Source organism: Thamnophis elegans, chromosome 9 (genome assembly GCF_009769535.1).
Source record: "Thamnophis elegans isolate rThaEle1 chromosome 9, rThaEle1.pri, whole genome shotgun sequence".
Classification (NCBI taxonomy): domain Eukaryota; kingdom Metazoa; phylum Chordata; class Lepidosauria; order Squamata; family Colubridae; genus Thamnophis; species Thamnophis elegans.
The window spans coordinates 47895751-47910453 of NC_045549.1; the positions used below are offsets into that span (position 1 = coordinate 47895751).

Genomic DNA, 14703 nt, shown 5'->3' on the forward strand with positions numbered 1-14703 from the left:
CTAAAACGCAAACAAAATAATTGTATACAATCTCATCCATAGTTCAAGTGATAATTTGGTAAAAATCAGAAATATATTTCATGGATTTTATTTGACAAATGTAGTGCCTGAGGACTTCCAGACTTGCACAATTCTGTCATCATAACATTGCATATAGGTAGTATTAATACTCATGGTTGGTGTTTCTTCTCATAGGACTAACATCCTCTTCCTTACTTTTATTCTCCCCAAAACTGGAAGGGTAACCCTTCCAGTGGGATTCAAATTTTTGACTACCGGTTCTGTGGGTGTGGCTTTGTGGGCATGGCAAGGGAGGGATACTGCAAAATCCCCATTCCCTCCCCACCCCACTAACCTGCTTTCCAGCTCCATTCTCCTGTTCAGGGCAACAAAAGAAGATCAGCTGGGAGGCAGGGAGGCAGTGGGGGCGAGGCCAACCTATTAGCTGGTTCTCTGAACTACCCAAAATTTCTGCTACCGGTTCTCCAAAACCTGTCAGAACTGGCTGAATACCACCTCTGGTCCCTTCTGAGATGCTTTACACACACACACACACACACACACACACACACACCACTCTTCCTTCAGGCTCAGATTTTATCAGATCATTGTCTAGGATGCTACTCTTCCTCTTGTTTCCCAAACTTATTCCCATTCATATAATTCAGTTAAAGCCATCTCCCTTTGAGGCAGTGGTTGGATTCAATTTTTTTTACTACTGGTTCTGCGGGTGTGGCTTTGTGGGAGTGGCAGGGGAAGGATGCTGTAAAATCTCCATTCCCACCCCACTCCAGGGGAAGCTTACTACAAAATCCCCATTTCCTTCTGATCAGCTGGGACTCGGGAGAAAGAGAATAGATGGGAGCAGGGCCAGTCAGAGGTGGTATTTACCAATTCTCTGAATTACTCAAAATTTCCATTACCAGTTCTCTAGAACTGGTCAGAACCTGCTGAATACCATATCTGCTTTCAGGGCTGATTTCAAAATGTTGTTCCAGATGTTTACTCACAAAAATATCTATATGCATTTAGGGGAACAAATGCATAACTCTACTCTGGATCAATATGGGCATATAACTATAACCAGATGTATAGCATTCAGGTGTCACCAACTACTGTGATTTAAACATACTTTCTTTCTATTAGGCCTACAATTAATACAGTCATTGATCAGATAAAATATATTCACATTAAAGAAAAATACATTTGTGAGTTCAAAAAATATAATACATTATTTTTATTGTGTCATTGGATAAGTATGTGAGACTCTTCAAAATTAATATATTGACTACATTTCTAAGATTTTTCTTTAAGAACTTTATATCTGTTGGTCAAAAATAGTCTGTGTGTGTGTGTGTGCGTGCGTGCGTGCGTGCACACACACACACATCATACAAACCAAAACCCTTTTTTTAAACCATCTTTGTAAACTCCACTGTGAATTAACGTATTCCATACACTCAGAAATAAAAACTGAAATAGAATCTCAAATTCATCTTAATTTCTATGGTATGAAATGGTCGGATAAAGGTAATTTTAAAATTACACATTTAAATATGATTTTCGTGCAGTTTTTCCTAAAATTTTAAAATGATGCAGAAACAGAATAAAATGGGCATTTGAATAAACCCACATGAAAGTAGTAGCACGCAGGATTAATTTAACCCTGTTTTAATCTTCTAAAGTTTGTTCCAGAATCCAGTCTACAAACTTAGCTACATTGGTGTAAACACCTGGTTGTCCTGGACGAGCGCATCCTTCACCCCAACTGGTGATGCCAACCATATACCATCTGTTCTCAAATTTACATGAAAAGGGACCCCCTGAGTCTCCCTGCAAAGAAAGAAAAATCCACATAAGCTTAATAAGAGAAGATTGGTGAAAAAAGATACCCAGGTAAATAAAAACCCAAACAAATTCTTAAAATAAATCATTATTATTCAAAAGTATATTCCTTAACCAAAAAGGCTTTCACAAATGCCAAGGTGATCAATATTCCAACTATACCAGTGAGTTCCAGCTTAAAACAAGACACACAAACAAAATAACAAAAGACAAAGAGTGAGTAGAGAGAGAAAAAAACAGTTTTAGGAACTTGTTCTTGAGGTGTCAATTCTTATCCTAACCTGTTCTCAGTGGGCCCCAAAATAAACATTTTTCCCATGTACAGGAAGCCCACTTCTTCTGCTTGCTTCTGATGGGGCAGGAGAACACACCAGTACTGCTGCTATGAGGCAGGGGGGTGTAATTGCCCCATGTGCCCCACACCAGCTTACCTCAGGCCCCCAACACCTGCCTCACCTCATGGCCGCAGTACTGGCACACTGCTCGGTCTCCTACTCTGTTGCAGCTGCAAGCAAGCAGAAAAAGTGGATTGGCAGCCACATGGATTCCTACTGCACATGACTGCAAATGGCCTGCTGAAGCTGCTTCTGTGAGGCAAGTGTAGGTTGGGAATGGCCTAGCTGTGGGGGCCCTGAGGTAACCTGGTGTGAGGCATGTGGGGCAGCTCCACCACCACCCTGCCTCGCTTCATGGCTGCAGCACCATGAGCAACCAGATGGGATGGGTGGATGGCCAGCTGTTCAGGTGCTTAAGTAGGGTTTATTTTGGGGATTAGACCTTATATTAGGTGCACACGTAAAATGTGCTAGCGCTTATTTTTGGGATAGGTCTTATTTTTGGGGTAAACTCAAGCTATTGTTTTTATTGCCTGTATTGAGTGCTGTGTGTACTTGTTCTCATCTGGAGATAGGGGTTGCCTGATACTTTATTTATTTATCCCATCTTTTATTATTTTTATAAATAACTCAAGATGGCAAACATACCTAATGCACTTTATTCTTCCTATTTTCCTCACAATAACACTGTGATGTGCATTGCACTGAGACAGAATAAATGGCACAAAGTCATGCAGCTTTCTTGCCTAAAGTGGGATTAGAACTCACATTATCCTGGTTTCTAGCCTCTAGACCAAACTGCCTATTTATTTTTCCAGGTACAATTTAACCTGGAAATTTTTACACAAATTTTCCAGCACTAATTCCACTTCCATGCATCCACTTGTCCCACCAATTGATTTCCATTGCAATTTTCACCTCCCCCAAATTATTAAGTAGGACCATTGTCCATCTGGTAGCAGGGTTCTCCCCCCCCTCCCTTTTATCTATCACTTGACAAATGTCAATGGAACGTAATTACAGGGCTTAAAAGGACAAAAGCGAAAAAAGAAATGATATCAGTAGAAGTTGTGTTTTACACCTTTAAAAAAAGGTATAAAACAGGAATGGGCAGTATATACTTTTACTAGCAGCAACATCAAAAGGTCATCTGCATGTTATATGATGAGCATTTTGTATAATTTAATATTTATATTGCTACTTGAAAAGTAAAAATAAAAAAAGAGGTTCTTTTATAAACCAACCAAACCCATCAATAACCTCTTATTTATTCTCAGGGAATCTTGGGTTTAATAGCGTCGGAAGGAAATACCATACAGTTTTTAATTAAAGTCATGTTGTCTGCATCAAACTCAGGTTTTTCAGATCTCTCGGAGAGGGTGATATTACAAAGAGTCCAAATGAAATACAAGATACTATTAATTTACCTGGCAAGCATCTTTGCCTCCTCCTGAGTAGCCAGCGCACAACATCTTATCAATTATTCTGTGCTCTGGATATTGAGACTGACATTCTGAATTTGGTATCATGGGAAGTTTGACTTTTTGTAGCATATCTTCAATTGAGCCTAAAATTACAAAGGAGAGAAATGGAGAGAAGGTTGCTAGTGCATTGAAAGGTCAAGAATAATGCAAGCTTCAGGCATCACCAACTGTATGTGAATGTGACCTAAGAATCAATTAGAGTCTCCTGGACATCATCCCAGCCCTGAATTAACTATGAAGTCAAATAAACATCTGATTAGGGCAACAAACAAAAGGGGGGAAACCATATTTCCCTCCCTAGCTATCATGTCTTTCACTCCACTGCCACACTTGACTAAATGTCAAGGCTGACTTGTAACATACTGCTACTTGCAACCTGACAACAGAGACTAAGAGAGGGGAAAGGGGGGATGATTGGAATGTATGAGGAGCTGGGAGGGAAGTAAGGAATTTATGTGAGCCGTTTGCAGCCTGAGAAAGTTCCGATACTTCAAGGTCACCTGATAGGAATCTTAGAGCAGTGCAAACTGTTTCCCAAAACATTATGATTGAACGGGATTGGTGGACAATGAGTAGCCTGGGGAAGAAAAATGTTTTTTTTTTAAGTATTCTATCTTTCACACCAAAACTTCAGAACCAGTTTTGCTTCTTCTGTACCTATATGGAACTATCAGTAAAGTTATATTCCTGGTTGGAAAAAAAAATGTTACAGGAGTTTCTTTTGCTGCATTTGGATCTAACAGAGCAACATACAAAATGTCTCAGAAAGATAGAAACCGCTTATCTGTAGACTTCAGAAAAAATATAATACCTGTGCAAATATGTACTATGAGGATGTCTGCATAACACTGGAAGTCACTTTATTTAGTTATTGAGCATATCCTCATGCCACCTAACTTCCACTTCCATTATGTCATCCCCATGGTTTATCTAAGTTTAACCTGTTACCTGCGTTTTTCTCTTAGCAAGGGCCTTTGGCTGACAAAGCTAATTTTGAGCAAGCCCAATGTGATTGTTAAAAAGCTGCATGAATAAAGGGGTGATAAAATGGCAGTCCAATTTACTGAATGGTCCTGCTTGTTGGTTGTTTTCAGGTATAATGCTAAATTATAGTTTCAAATTAACTGTTCTAGCCAGAAACATCCACATTCCCTTCTCTTCCACTGTTTCATTCATAAGAAAATTGTGTATCTATTTCTTCATTAAACTAACCAGAATTGTCCAAAACATTTCAGTTCAGGAAACAGCGTAAGTTTAAATGAGGATTTAGTTCAAACCAGAATCAAACATAATCATGAAACTTGTTTGTTCTTTAGCCATTACTTAACAATTCATAGAAGGTTTTTTTTTTCAAGATAGTACTGTGTAGGCAATGGCACAATTTCACTGACATTTTCTCCTGCAATCCCCTGATTTATTTTGTATTGTGCTTATTCACTTCAATTAACATCTCAGTTGATGCATTTGATCAACTATAAGTTTAAGGGACAGAAGATTATGATCAGCTTCCATTATTATTTTTGTTTGTGGGACAATGGAAGCTGCATAAGTCATTCAAACGCAAAGTCATTCAAACTTTTCTTCTTGATTTGGTATCTATAATAGAAGGAAATAAAGGATATAGAATATGCTCTAGAAGTAATAAATACATCAAAGATAGCAAAGCAGCTGAAAACTGACAAGACAATCTTGGCCAAAGATCAAGTGAATTATCAAAGTTCGTTCTTATAATAGCTTCAAAGTGCTGGCCTGCTGTAGACACACTCCATATGGCAGACATCCAATTTTGTCTGTCTCAATTTCTTCTGTCTGATAAACCAGAACAGCTTTTCATTTTCCCTTCAAAAATCTGAGTGATAGGAAGTCAGAAGAAGCATCAATCCCCCAGGGCATTTCAGTTGAAAATACAGGGCTGAGAAATGATTACTGACAATCCCAACTGTAACACTGTTTTTGAAAAATTGAAAGCATCAAGTAAAATAGTCTATGCATTGAAAAGATTATTTGCCTCCTTCCTTACATTTTACCTGGACAAGTTAAACTATGTAAATAATGCCATCACTTACATGCCACAGGAGTTGGAGGAGGTAGCCCAAATGGTAAACAGATTATCATAATTTGTGCTACTAAAATGATATATAACTTAACATTGTAGCCCACAGATATTCTAATTCTGTGGGCTACAATGTTAAGTTATATGAAATGACTAAAGGAAGGTGGTCTTCTAAGAAAGGTTGTAAGCAAACTGCAATGGGCTTAAATCTACAGAAGATTATGTGGATATTTAAGGAGATGGCTTCATTTTTCAATGGTCTTATAATGTCCTTTAGTTAAATAAGAAAACATTTGTCTACATTCCCATTTTTAAAAAACAATTTTATTGCTTTTGAGATGAGATCTATTTATTTTCATTTAAAGATTCTATCATATCAGATAGGGAGAACATAGGGAGATGGTAAGAACAGCCAGGATCAACAAATAACACAACTAAAACCTCACTACGTAGCACCAGAAATTAATGCTCTGTCCTCAATATTCTTACTTTTAATGGGGATAATCAGCAGATAATGGCTAACTCATCTAATACTTTGCTAAAGAGTACAACTAGAAATGTTATGTAGACTGAAAAAAATTAAAATGTTCTCTCTTCTGTTTAGTTCAAGATCCACTGAATATCATTTTGCAACTAATTGTTAGGAATTACTGTGCTGATTCTGATCCTGATTACACCAATTTTTTAAAAGATAAAGTCTTTGAAAATTGACAAGCCATCCTATACAAATGCAAATAGCAGATCCTTTCTATAGGCAGTCCTTGACAAATGTGGCTAAAATGTCTGTTATTAGGCAATGTTGTTAAGTGAATCATCCCCAATTTTGTTACTTTTTGCTGCCCTCATTAATCAAATTTGGCTTCCCCCCATCGACTTTGCGTGTCAGGAACCCTTACTAAGGTTGCAAATGGTGAGAGACAATGCAGGCAACTCAATTTTGATCACCTGACTTTGGGACATGATGGTTCTAAGTGCTGTCATAACTTTAAATGGTCACTAAATGGACAGTTTTAAGATTAGGACTTCCTGCATAATATTGTCAGATGTGCATATATGACACATGGTTCTCAGGAACACGGGACAATTTTAAGGCATCTTTACTTGTATTGCTCCTTGATAATAAGTGCATTACTCTAGTATGAAATCTAGAAAGGCTTTCAGTTATATAATTCAACTTATTAATGAAACCCTTTCCTAGGGTTCCCATGTAAGTAGCAATAATAATAACAACCTAACATCACGTCATATTCTGTCAAGAAAAGTATTCAGTGTTTCTTAAAGTTATTGTTCAGTACCTCTCTCTTTTGTGTAACCCCATCCAGTTACCCAGCATTCAGTGTATTCCGTATTAATTTTTTCCTGGGAGGGCAGGCATGCTGGTTGCTGTAAAGCTAAATATCAGATAAATAGAATGCTGAAAGCTTTGGTTGAAAAATAAATGGCATCTTTAAGAATAGAGGAGCAGCTTTGTTCCTAACCCAGTAACTCAGTCCTAACCCACTTAGCCCAGTATTTTGTTTCTCACAACAGCCAAAAAGATGCTAAAGGATAGTTGTAGTTCAAAGTTGGAGTCACCATTATGCTACCATTGTTACCCCTGAACTGGTATTTGAAAACTGGCACTCCTCAGTCCAGAGTCTAGTGGCTGAGGCACCAAGATAGAAAGCAAGAGACCATGAGTGCAAGTCTTGCCTTAGCCATGAAAGCCAGCTGGGTGACTTTGGGCAGGTCACACTCTCTCTCAACCCAACACACCTCACAGGGGTGTTGTTGTGGAGAAACTAGGAGCAGGAAATTTTGCTGGATATGTTTCTCATCTTGAATTATTTGTAAACATAGTTCTCCATGACGTTTTTCATTGGATGCAACTTGGTTGGTTCTAATACTTTTAAAGATGGAGAAAAATCCTTCCCAACCTACTTTGTCCATGCTGTGCAGAATTCCATATGCCTTAATCACCTTCTGCTTTTCTTCCTGAAGATAGAGCTTGAACATTTCTAGCTGTGTGAACATCTTGTTTTTATTTCCCTTTTGTACATTTTTTCCATCCCTTTTCAGAACTGTACACAGTATTTAAGATGCAGGAGTACAATAGATTGATGTTGGGACAGAATTTCTGACTTTGCAGATTGGCGGGGGAGGGTGAGAGAGGGGATGGTTCTACGCGACATCCAGAAAGCACACATACACACACGCAGCTTCACTTGTGTGAATGCTGTGCACACACGCCTGTCACTTACGCAAATGGAGCACACATGCAAGCTTGCCCATCATTTTCACAACCCGGTTGTCAACAGCTCACAGCCCACTAGTGGAATATGACTCAGAGATTGGGGAACCCTGTTGTAGGACATTACAATGTTAGTTACTTCATTTTCAGTCCTTTTCCTAATGAACCCTGAATGAAATTTCCCTTTTTTGCTGCTGTAAAGTGAATACACTGAGCCTATCTATAATATGGATCCCAAAATCTTTAGTTCGGTATAGAGACTCAGTGTTCTTCTGAAGTTATTGTAGCAGATTTTCCCTAACTGCATTACTTTAAATTAATACAATTTAAAGAAATATTTTTTTGTAAATCTTGCAAAACACTATCACATTGAATATCTTGGGTACTTGGTCATCTCACTGTATTCAAATCAAGATCATTTATGAATAAGATGAAAAACTCCCATCTTTGTACAAACTCTTGAGGATTCCACTTGTCACTTCACTCGTCTGAGAAGATTGCCTAAAATTGCTTCAGTTTTTCATCTAGTTAACCATTCATAAAAAATAGGCTCCTCTTACCCTATGATTGCTAAGCTTCTTCGAGAGCTTTTATCAAAGACCTTTTTACAAATTTAAGTCATCCTTGTAGAAACCATTTTGATTTTTGCTTAATTTTGCCATAGGTTTATTTTTAATCTAATTACTTTTCTACCAATTTGCCCAAGTAAATTTTAAGCTGACCAGCTGTTCCCAGTTTCTTTTAAAATGCCACTTTCATATTGATCACCTTTCTGTCTGCTATAATTGAGTTGATTTGTAAGATAGGTTGTTTGTTGAATTTCTTTTTGTTCTCAGTGTGATAGGCCTCTTTTTCTGAAACAAAATCTTCTTAGCATGCTACTAGAGTGCCAATGCTACTTGTGTTTTCCTGATTTTGGTTCACATTTTCTTACATTGTGGAATGTGTTTTAAGTTTCAATTACTATGGCTTAAAGGGGACATGGTGGCTCAGTAGCTAAGATGCTGAGCTTGTCGATCAGAGAGTCGGCAGTTCAGTGGTTCAAATCCCTAGTACCGTGTAATGGAATGAACTCCCATTACTAGTCCCAGTTTCTGCTAACCTAGCAGTTGAAAGCATGTAAAAATTCAAGTAGAAAAATAGGGATCACCTTTGATGGGAAGGTAACAGCGGTCTATTAGCCTTTGGCGTTTAGCCATGCCAGCTACATGGCCATGAAAAAGTCTTTGGACAGTGCTGGCTCTTCAGCTTTGAAAAGGAGATGAGCACTGTCCCCTAGAGTCAGGAACGACTAGCACGCATGTGCAGGGGAACTTTACTTTTACTATGGCTTATCTAAACAAATTTGACCTTCTTGCTTTGTTCTTTCAATCTTTTTTGTCATCTTATTTTTAAGATGTTTCCACTTTTCTTATTCTTATATAAAATTAACTGTCTCTTCTTGGATTTTTTTCCCCTTCTTGGACCATATTTCATATAATATAGTCACTTTATTTAGACTTGGAGAACATCATCTTATTTAGGTTCATTTTTCATGGTAATTTATTAGACTTGGATTTAATACAATGATTCCAATGATGGCATATTCAACTGACCATTATTAAACAAACTAGGACACTGCAATGTATGAAATACTAAGATAATATTAAAGGTTTTGTAAATAAATGTATACATACCACTGAAATTCAAAGGTCTGTCAAGCTTTACTAAAGCAATGTCATATCCTGACTCTGAAAATTCATATCTGGGATGAACAATCATTTTTTGGATTTTGAAGAAAGTAGTTTCATTTGTTATTTCAGACTGTCTCAAAATGCTACTGTAAACACGCCAAAGTTCAGTTAATGGAAAGCTAAAGGGAAAATAAAAACAAGGAAAATTAAGATTAAATATGTAGAAATAAGACTGTTTTTCATGCCTTTGGAGGATAGCCAAAATGCTGATCTAGCTTTCAATAAATTGAGTTTGGCACCCCTGGATCAAAGGATTATTTTATCCACATTTTTAATCCAAATGCCGTCCAAATGTGTGACTGCGGTTCCCATCATTTTGAATCTGTGAAAGGGCTATGAGAACCTCCCAGATATTTTGAACTTTCATTTTATATGATGCCCAATCAGCGAAGCTAATTGCATGATATAAAACATGGGAACAATACATTTCATGATATAGTACACCACATAATTATTTCATGCAATTGTTTCAATCATATACTTTAAATCATATATAGACAATACTTGTATATATCAGTTCTGGATAGTAACAAAAGCTATCCTATTACATGATTTCTCTGTTTCTACTGTGAACACAATTTACTCACATGTCGAAGCAATGGGCAGCTGTCAAAATCCATTGGTCACTGATGATTGAACCACCACACTGATGGGTCTGAACAGGGAGTATTGTGTGTAAACTGACATGCCAAGGCCATTCACCAACAGAAGAGTTTGATCCTCCAACAACTCTTGACCGTTTCTCTGGTTTCTGCACACAGACTAAAACAACTTTTAATCACCACATCAGGTTTCATTCAGTGCTTTTGATACGAGATCATAAGAATTCAAATCCAACATACTGGATGGTACACAAAAGGAAAAGCTGATTTGGAACTCCATTAACATTGATAACTTTGCTAATATAGAGACATTCAAAACAGAGGTGAATATGCTGAACTGTTTCGTTACAATACTTATTTTTTGAAACCTTCTGCAAACCTTCTGCAAAGTCCTACGAAGTTTATAAAAAAAAAAAAGTACCTCATTCCACAACTGTATAGCGGGCCAGTAGAGTTTTCCTAATTGCTTGAAGATAAAGTTTGGAATGGCATCAAAATCAAATCCTAATCTGAAACCGCCCTCTTCCTCAGCCCCCAGAAGCACATCGCCAATACTTGGTACAAAGTCACAGCCACCGCCCTCTATGCTCCCTACTGAAGAGTTACTAACGACAGAACTCTTTCTGAGAGAACTGAGCGAAGCTCATAACAAGCTGACTAACAAACTGACAAACAAAGTGGAAAACAAACTGAAAGAGTTCAAAGAGGAAATAAAAGGGGAGATAAAAGACGAGATAAAAGAACTTAAGGCTGACTTGTATGAAAAAATTGATACCAGGGTTGCTAAAATGAAAGATGATATGCTGGGACTTGTAACTGTACTGACAGAACATGTTTCTGGAATCGAAGATAGTCTAGAGGATCTTAATGAAGCTAATACCAATTTGACATCCAAAACTGAGGTGGTGCAACAAAAAGTTGAAAACGCTGAAAAAGAAATTATTATGATACAGTACAGGCAGATGGAGCTGGCATTAAGAGTAAGGGGGTTGCATGAGGATAAACAGGAGAACTTGAAACAGATTTTTTCAGAAGCTTTTGATTGTCTGGCGGGAAGACCAGGTAGCCACTAGTTTATTATATGCAGAACACAATACTTTCTGTAACGCAAACAAACCTGGCAGATGGTTAGTATATCAGATTAGGAAAAAAAGGAAAACTCGAAATATAACCAAACTGATTTATAGAGGGAAGGAGGTGTTTCAACAGGAGGAGATTCAAAAGGCATTTCGGGAATTTTTTACAGAATTGTATAAAGGGGATAAAATTAATGGTGTAGATATAGACAAATACTTAGATAAAGAGAAAATACCCTCAGTTAGAGAAGAGCACAGGCAAAAATTGAACCAACCAATAACCTCGGGGAAAATTTTGCAAGGTAATTAAGCAACTAAAGTTAGGGAAAGCACCAGGTACAGATGGTTTGACAGCGGTTTACTATAAAAATTTACAGTTAGAAATGGTAGAACCTCTTAGAGAATTATTTAATAAGATTCAAATGGAAGGTAAGGTGCCTCCATCTTGGAAGACAACGTTTATATCTTTGATACCCAAAAAAGATCAAGATACTACCCAACCAAAAGATTATAAACCTATCTCATTACATAATGTAGATTATAAAAATTTTACTAAAATACTAGCAAATAGGTTAATGCTGGTTATTCAGCAATTGATACACATTGACCAAACAGGTTTTATACAGGGGAGACAGATGAAAAGTAATGTTAGATTAATTATTAATGCATTAGAATATTTGGGAAAGAACAATCAAATTCCTGCTGCGTTCATATTTTTGGATGCTGAGAAGGCCTTTGATCGAGTTAACTGGCAATTTCTGTTGAAGATATTGCAAAAAATGCAGACAGGAGATAGCTTTTTACAGTCAATTAAAGCAATATACCAACAGCAAACAGCACAAATCATAGTTAATGGAAGTTTAACGGACTCTTTTCAAATTGGAAAAGGTACAAGACAGGGCTATCCTTTGTCCCCACTATTGTTTATTATAACTTTGGAAGTATTGTTGAATAAAATACGGGGCTTGGATGGCCTAAAAGGGATCAAGATTAGGCAGCAAGAATACAGAGTCCGCGCTTTTGTGGATGACTGGGTCATAATATTGGAACAACCGCAGGAATCCAGTATGGTTTTAATGAATATGATTAATCAATATGGTCAAGTGTCTGGTTTTAAAATAAATTTAGGAAAAACAAAAATATTAGCTATAAATATGAATACTAAACAAAAGGAAGAACTTGGAGGGATGCTAGGATGTGAGGTAGTCAAAAAAGTCAAATATCTTGGGATTAATATTTTAACCTCAAATGTGAAATTATACAAGCATAATTATGAACCACTTTGGCATAGTATACAGAAAGAGATGAAAAAATGGGAGAAATTGCACTTATCTTTGTTGGGTAGGATACTGGCAGTGAAAATGAACATCCTACCAAAATTTTTATTTCTCTTCCAAATGTTACCTATACTTAAAAAAGATGCGAATCTTTTAGAATGGCAGAAGGGTATCAACAAATTTGTATGGGCAGGAAAGAAGCCGAGGGTAAAGATGAAAATAATGCAAGATGTATGCGAGAGAGGAGGCTTGAAATTACCTAATCTAAAACTATATTATGATGCACTAATCTGTAATTAGTGATTGGACTCATTTAACTAATGATAGAATACTGAATATCGAGGGACACGATCTGGTATATGGTTGGCATGCTTATCTGTTATTCAACAAAAAATTGGACAAGAATTTTAAAAGTCATATTTTAAGAAATGCTTTACTGCGGGTCTGGAAAAAATACCAATATAAATTAAATGACAAGATACCCATGTGGGCAATTCCTAGACATGCGATTGAAAATATGAATATAGCACAAAAACAGAATAGAACTACCTATAGACAGCTTCTCATTTTGGAAAGGGGGGTTCTACAACTAAAATCTTTAGAGGTATTAAAAGAGGAGAAGATAGTTCAAACATGGTTCCAGTATGGGCAATTACAGGCCAGGTGGAAAATAGATCAAAAAATTGGTTTTATCCAAGTTAAGGATAATTTGTTTAAACAAATAAGAGATCAAAGCTTAATGCATATAAAGAGGATATATAATGTACTAATACAGATGGATTCGGAAACAGAATTAGTCAAAGATTGTATGATAAAGTGGGCTCAAAATATTGAAGAACCAATAATGTTGGATACATGGGAAAGAATATGGGTAAGAAATGTGAAATTTACACAAGCTCAAAACCTGAGAGAAAATTTTTATAAGATGTTCTATAGATGGCATTTAGATCCTAAAAAGCTGGCTTCTATGTATCCGAATGTACAGCCTAAATGTTGGAGGTGTGGTTCTCTCGATGCTACCTATTTTCATATATGGTGGACCTGTCAAAAGGTTAAGGCATTTTGGATAAAAATATGGTGGATTATGCAAAATATCTTTAAAAGAAGGATAAAGTTTACTCCTCAGTTATTTTTACTAGGTATATGTACTGACTTTACAGTGGTAGAGACTAACTTGGTTCTGCACCTAATAATGGCAGCAAGACTGTTGGTGGCGCAATACTGGAAGAAGGAAGACTTGCCTACAACTCAAGAATGGACATTGAAAGTTACAAACTTAGCCGAGATGGCTAAAATATCGGCATATCTTAAAGATCATTCAAATGAGAGATATAAACGAGACTGGAAAAAATGGATTGACTATATACAAAACAAATACGGGACTAAGAAATTCCAGATAGTCTACGTTTAGGATCAGGAATGAGTTAAACTGTTCAAAGTTAGTGTAACAGGAAGAAGCTAAGATCAATGTAGAGATGTTATTAACCTCTTTTTTTTATTTCTTTTGCCTCAATATATTTTAGACTGTGTTTGTTAAAAATCTATACCATGTACGGGCTCTGGGAAGTCGGGGGGAGGGAGGTGGGGTGTTAGGGGGGAGGGGAGGGGGGACATATACTATGAGTTAGATTTCAACGTAATGCGATTTCACATGTATACTGTTTCTCTTTAATTTCTCCATAAAAATAGGACAAGCTGAATACATTGACATATAGTAGAAATACACCAAGGGGTGGAGGAGTGGGATAGAAGAAAGAGGGGTAGAGAGGGCAGGAGAGAGGATGGGAGGGAGGGTGAGAAGGGAGGGAGGGAGTGGACTGGGAGAGAGGAGTGGTAGAGGGGGGGAAGTAGGGTAGAGGGGAATGATGGAGGGAAGATAGTAAGTTGGAGGGGGGCGGAAGAAAGAGGTGTATGGAGAGCGGAAGAGGTATATTGGGTTTCTATTTGAGTTTGAGTTTTACCGTATATACTCGAGTATAGGCCGACCCGAATATAAGCCGAGGCACCTAATTTTACCACAAAAAACTGGAAAAGTTATTGACTCGAGTATAAGCCTAGGGTGGGAAAT

The 14703-nt window shown here is 37.2% G+C and overlaps 1 protein-coding gene across 2 annotated transcripts in view; it reads right to left on the reverse strand.

Moving 5' to 3' along the window:
- Positions 1 to 1213: 1213 nt before the first annotated feature.
- Positions 1214 to 14703, reverse strand: part of KLKB1 (kallikrein B1) — a 30166-nt gene continuing 16676 nt past the window's right edge. Inside the window, exons 11-15 of one of the 2 annotated variants that reach the window (XM_032223703.1) lie at positions 10268 to 10442; positions 9624 to 9799; positions 7013 to 7108; positions 3608 to 3747; positions 1214 to 1833 (exon numbers count right to left, since the gene is read on the reverse strand). In XM_032223703.1, the coding sequence (XP_032079594.1) occupies positions 1672 to 1833; positions 3608 to 3747; positions 7013 to 7108; positions 9624 to 9799; positions 10268 to 10442 (749 nt within the window). In that variant the 3' untranslated portion in view covers positions 1214 to 1671. The remainder of the gene's footprint in view (positions 1834 to 3607; positions 3748 to 7012; positions 7109 to 9623; positions 9800 to 10267; positions 10443 to 14703) is intronic. The other variant, XM_032223704.1, reaches the window with a different exon arrangement.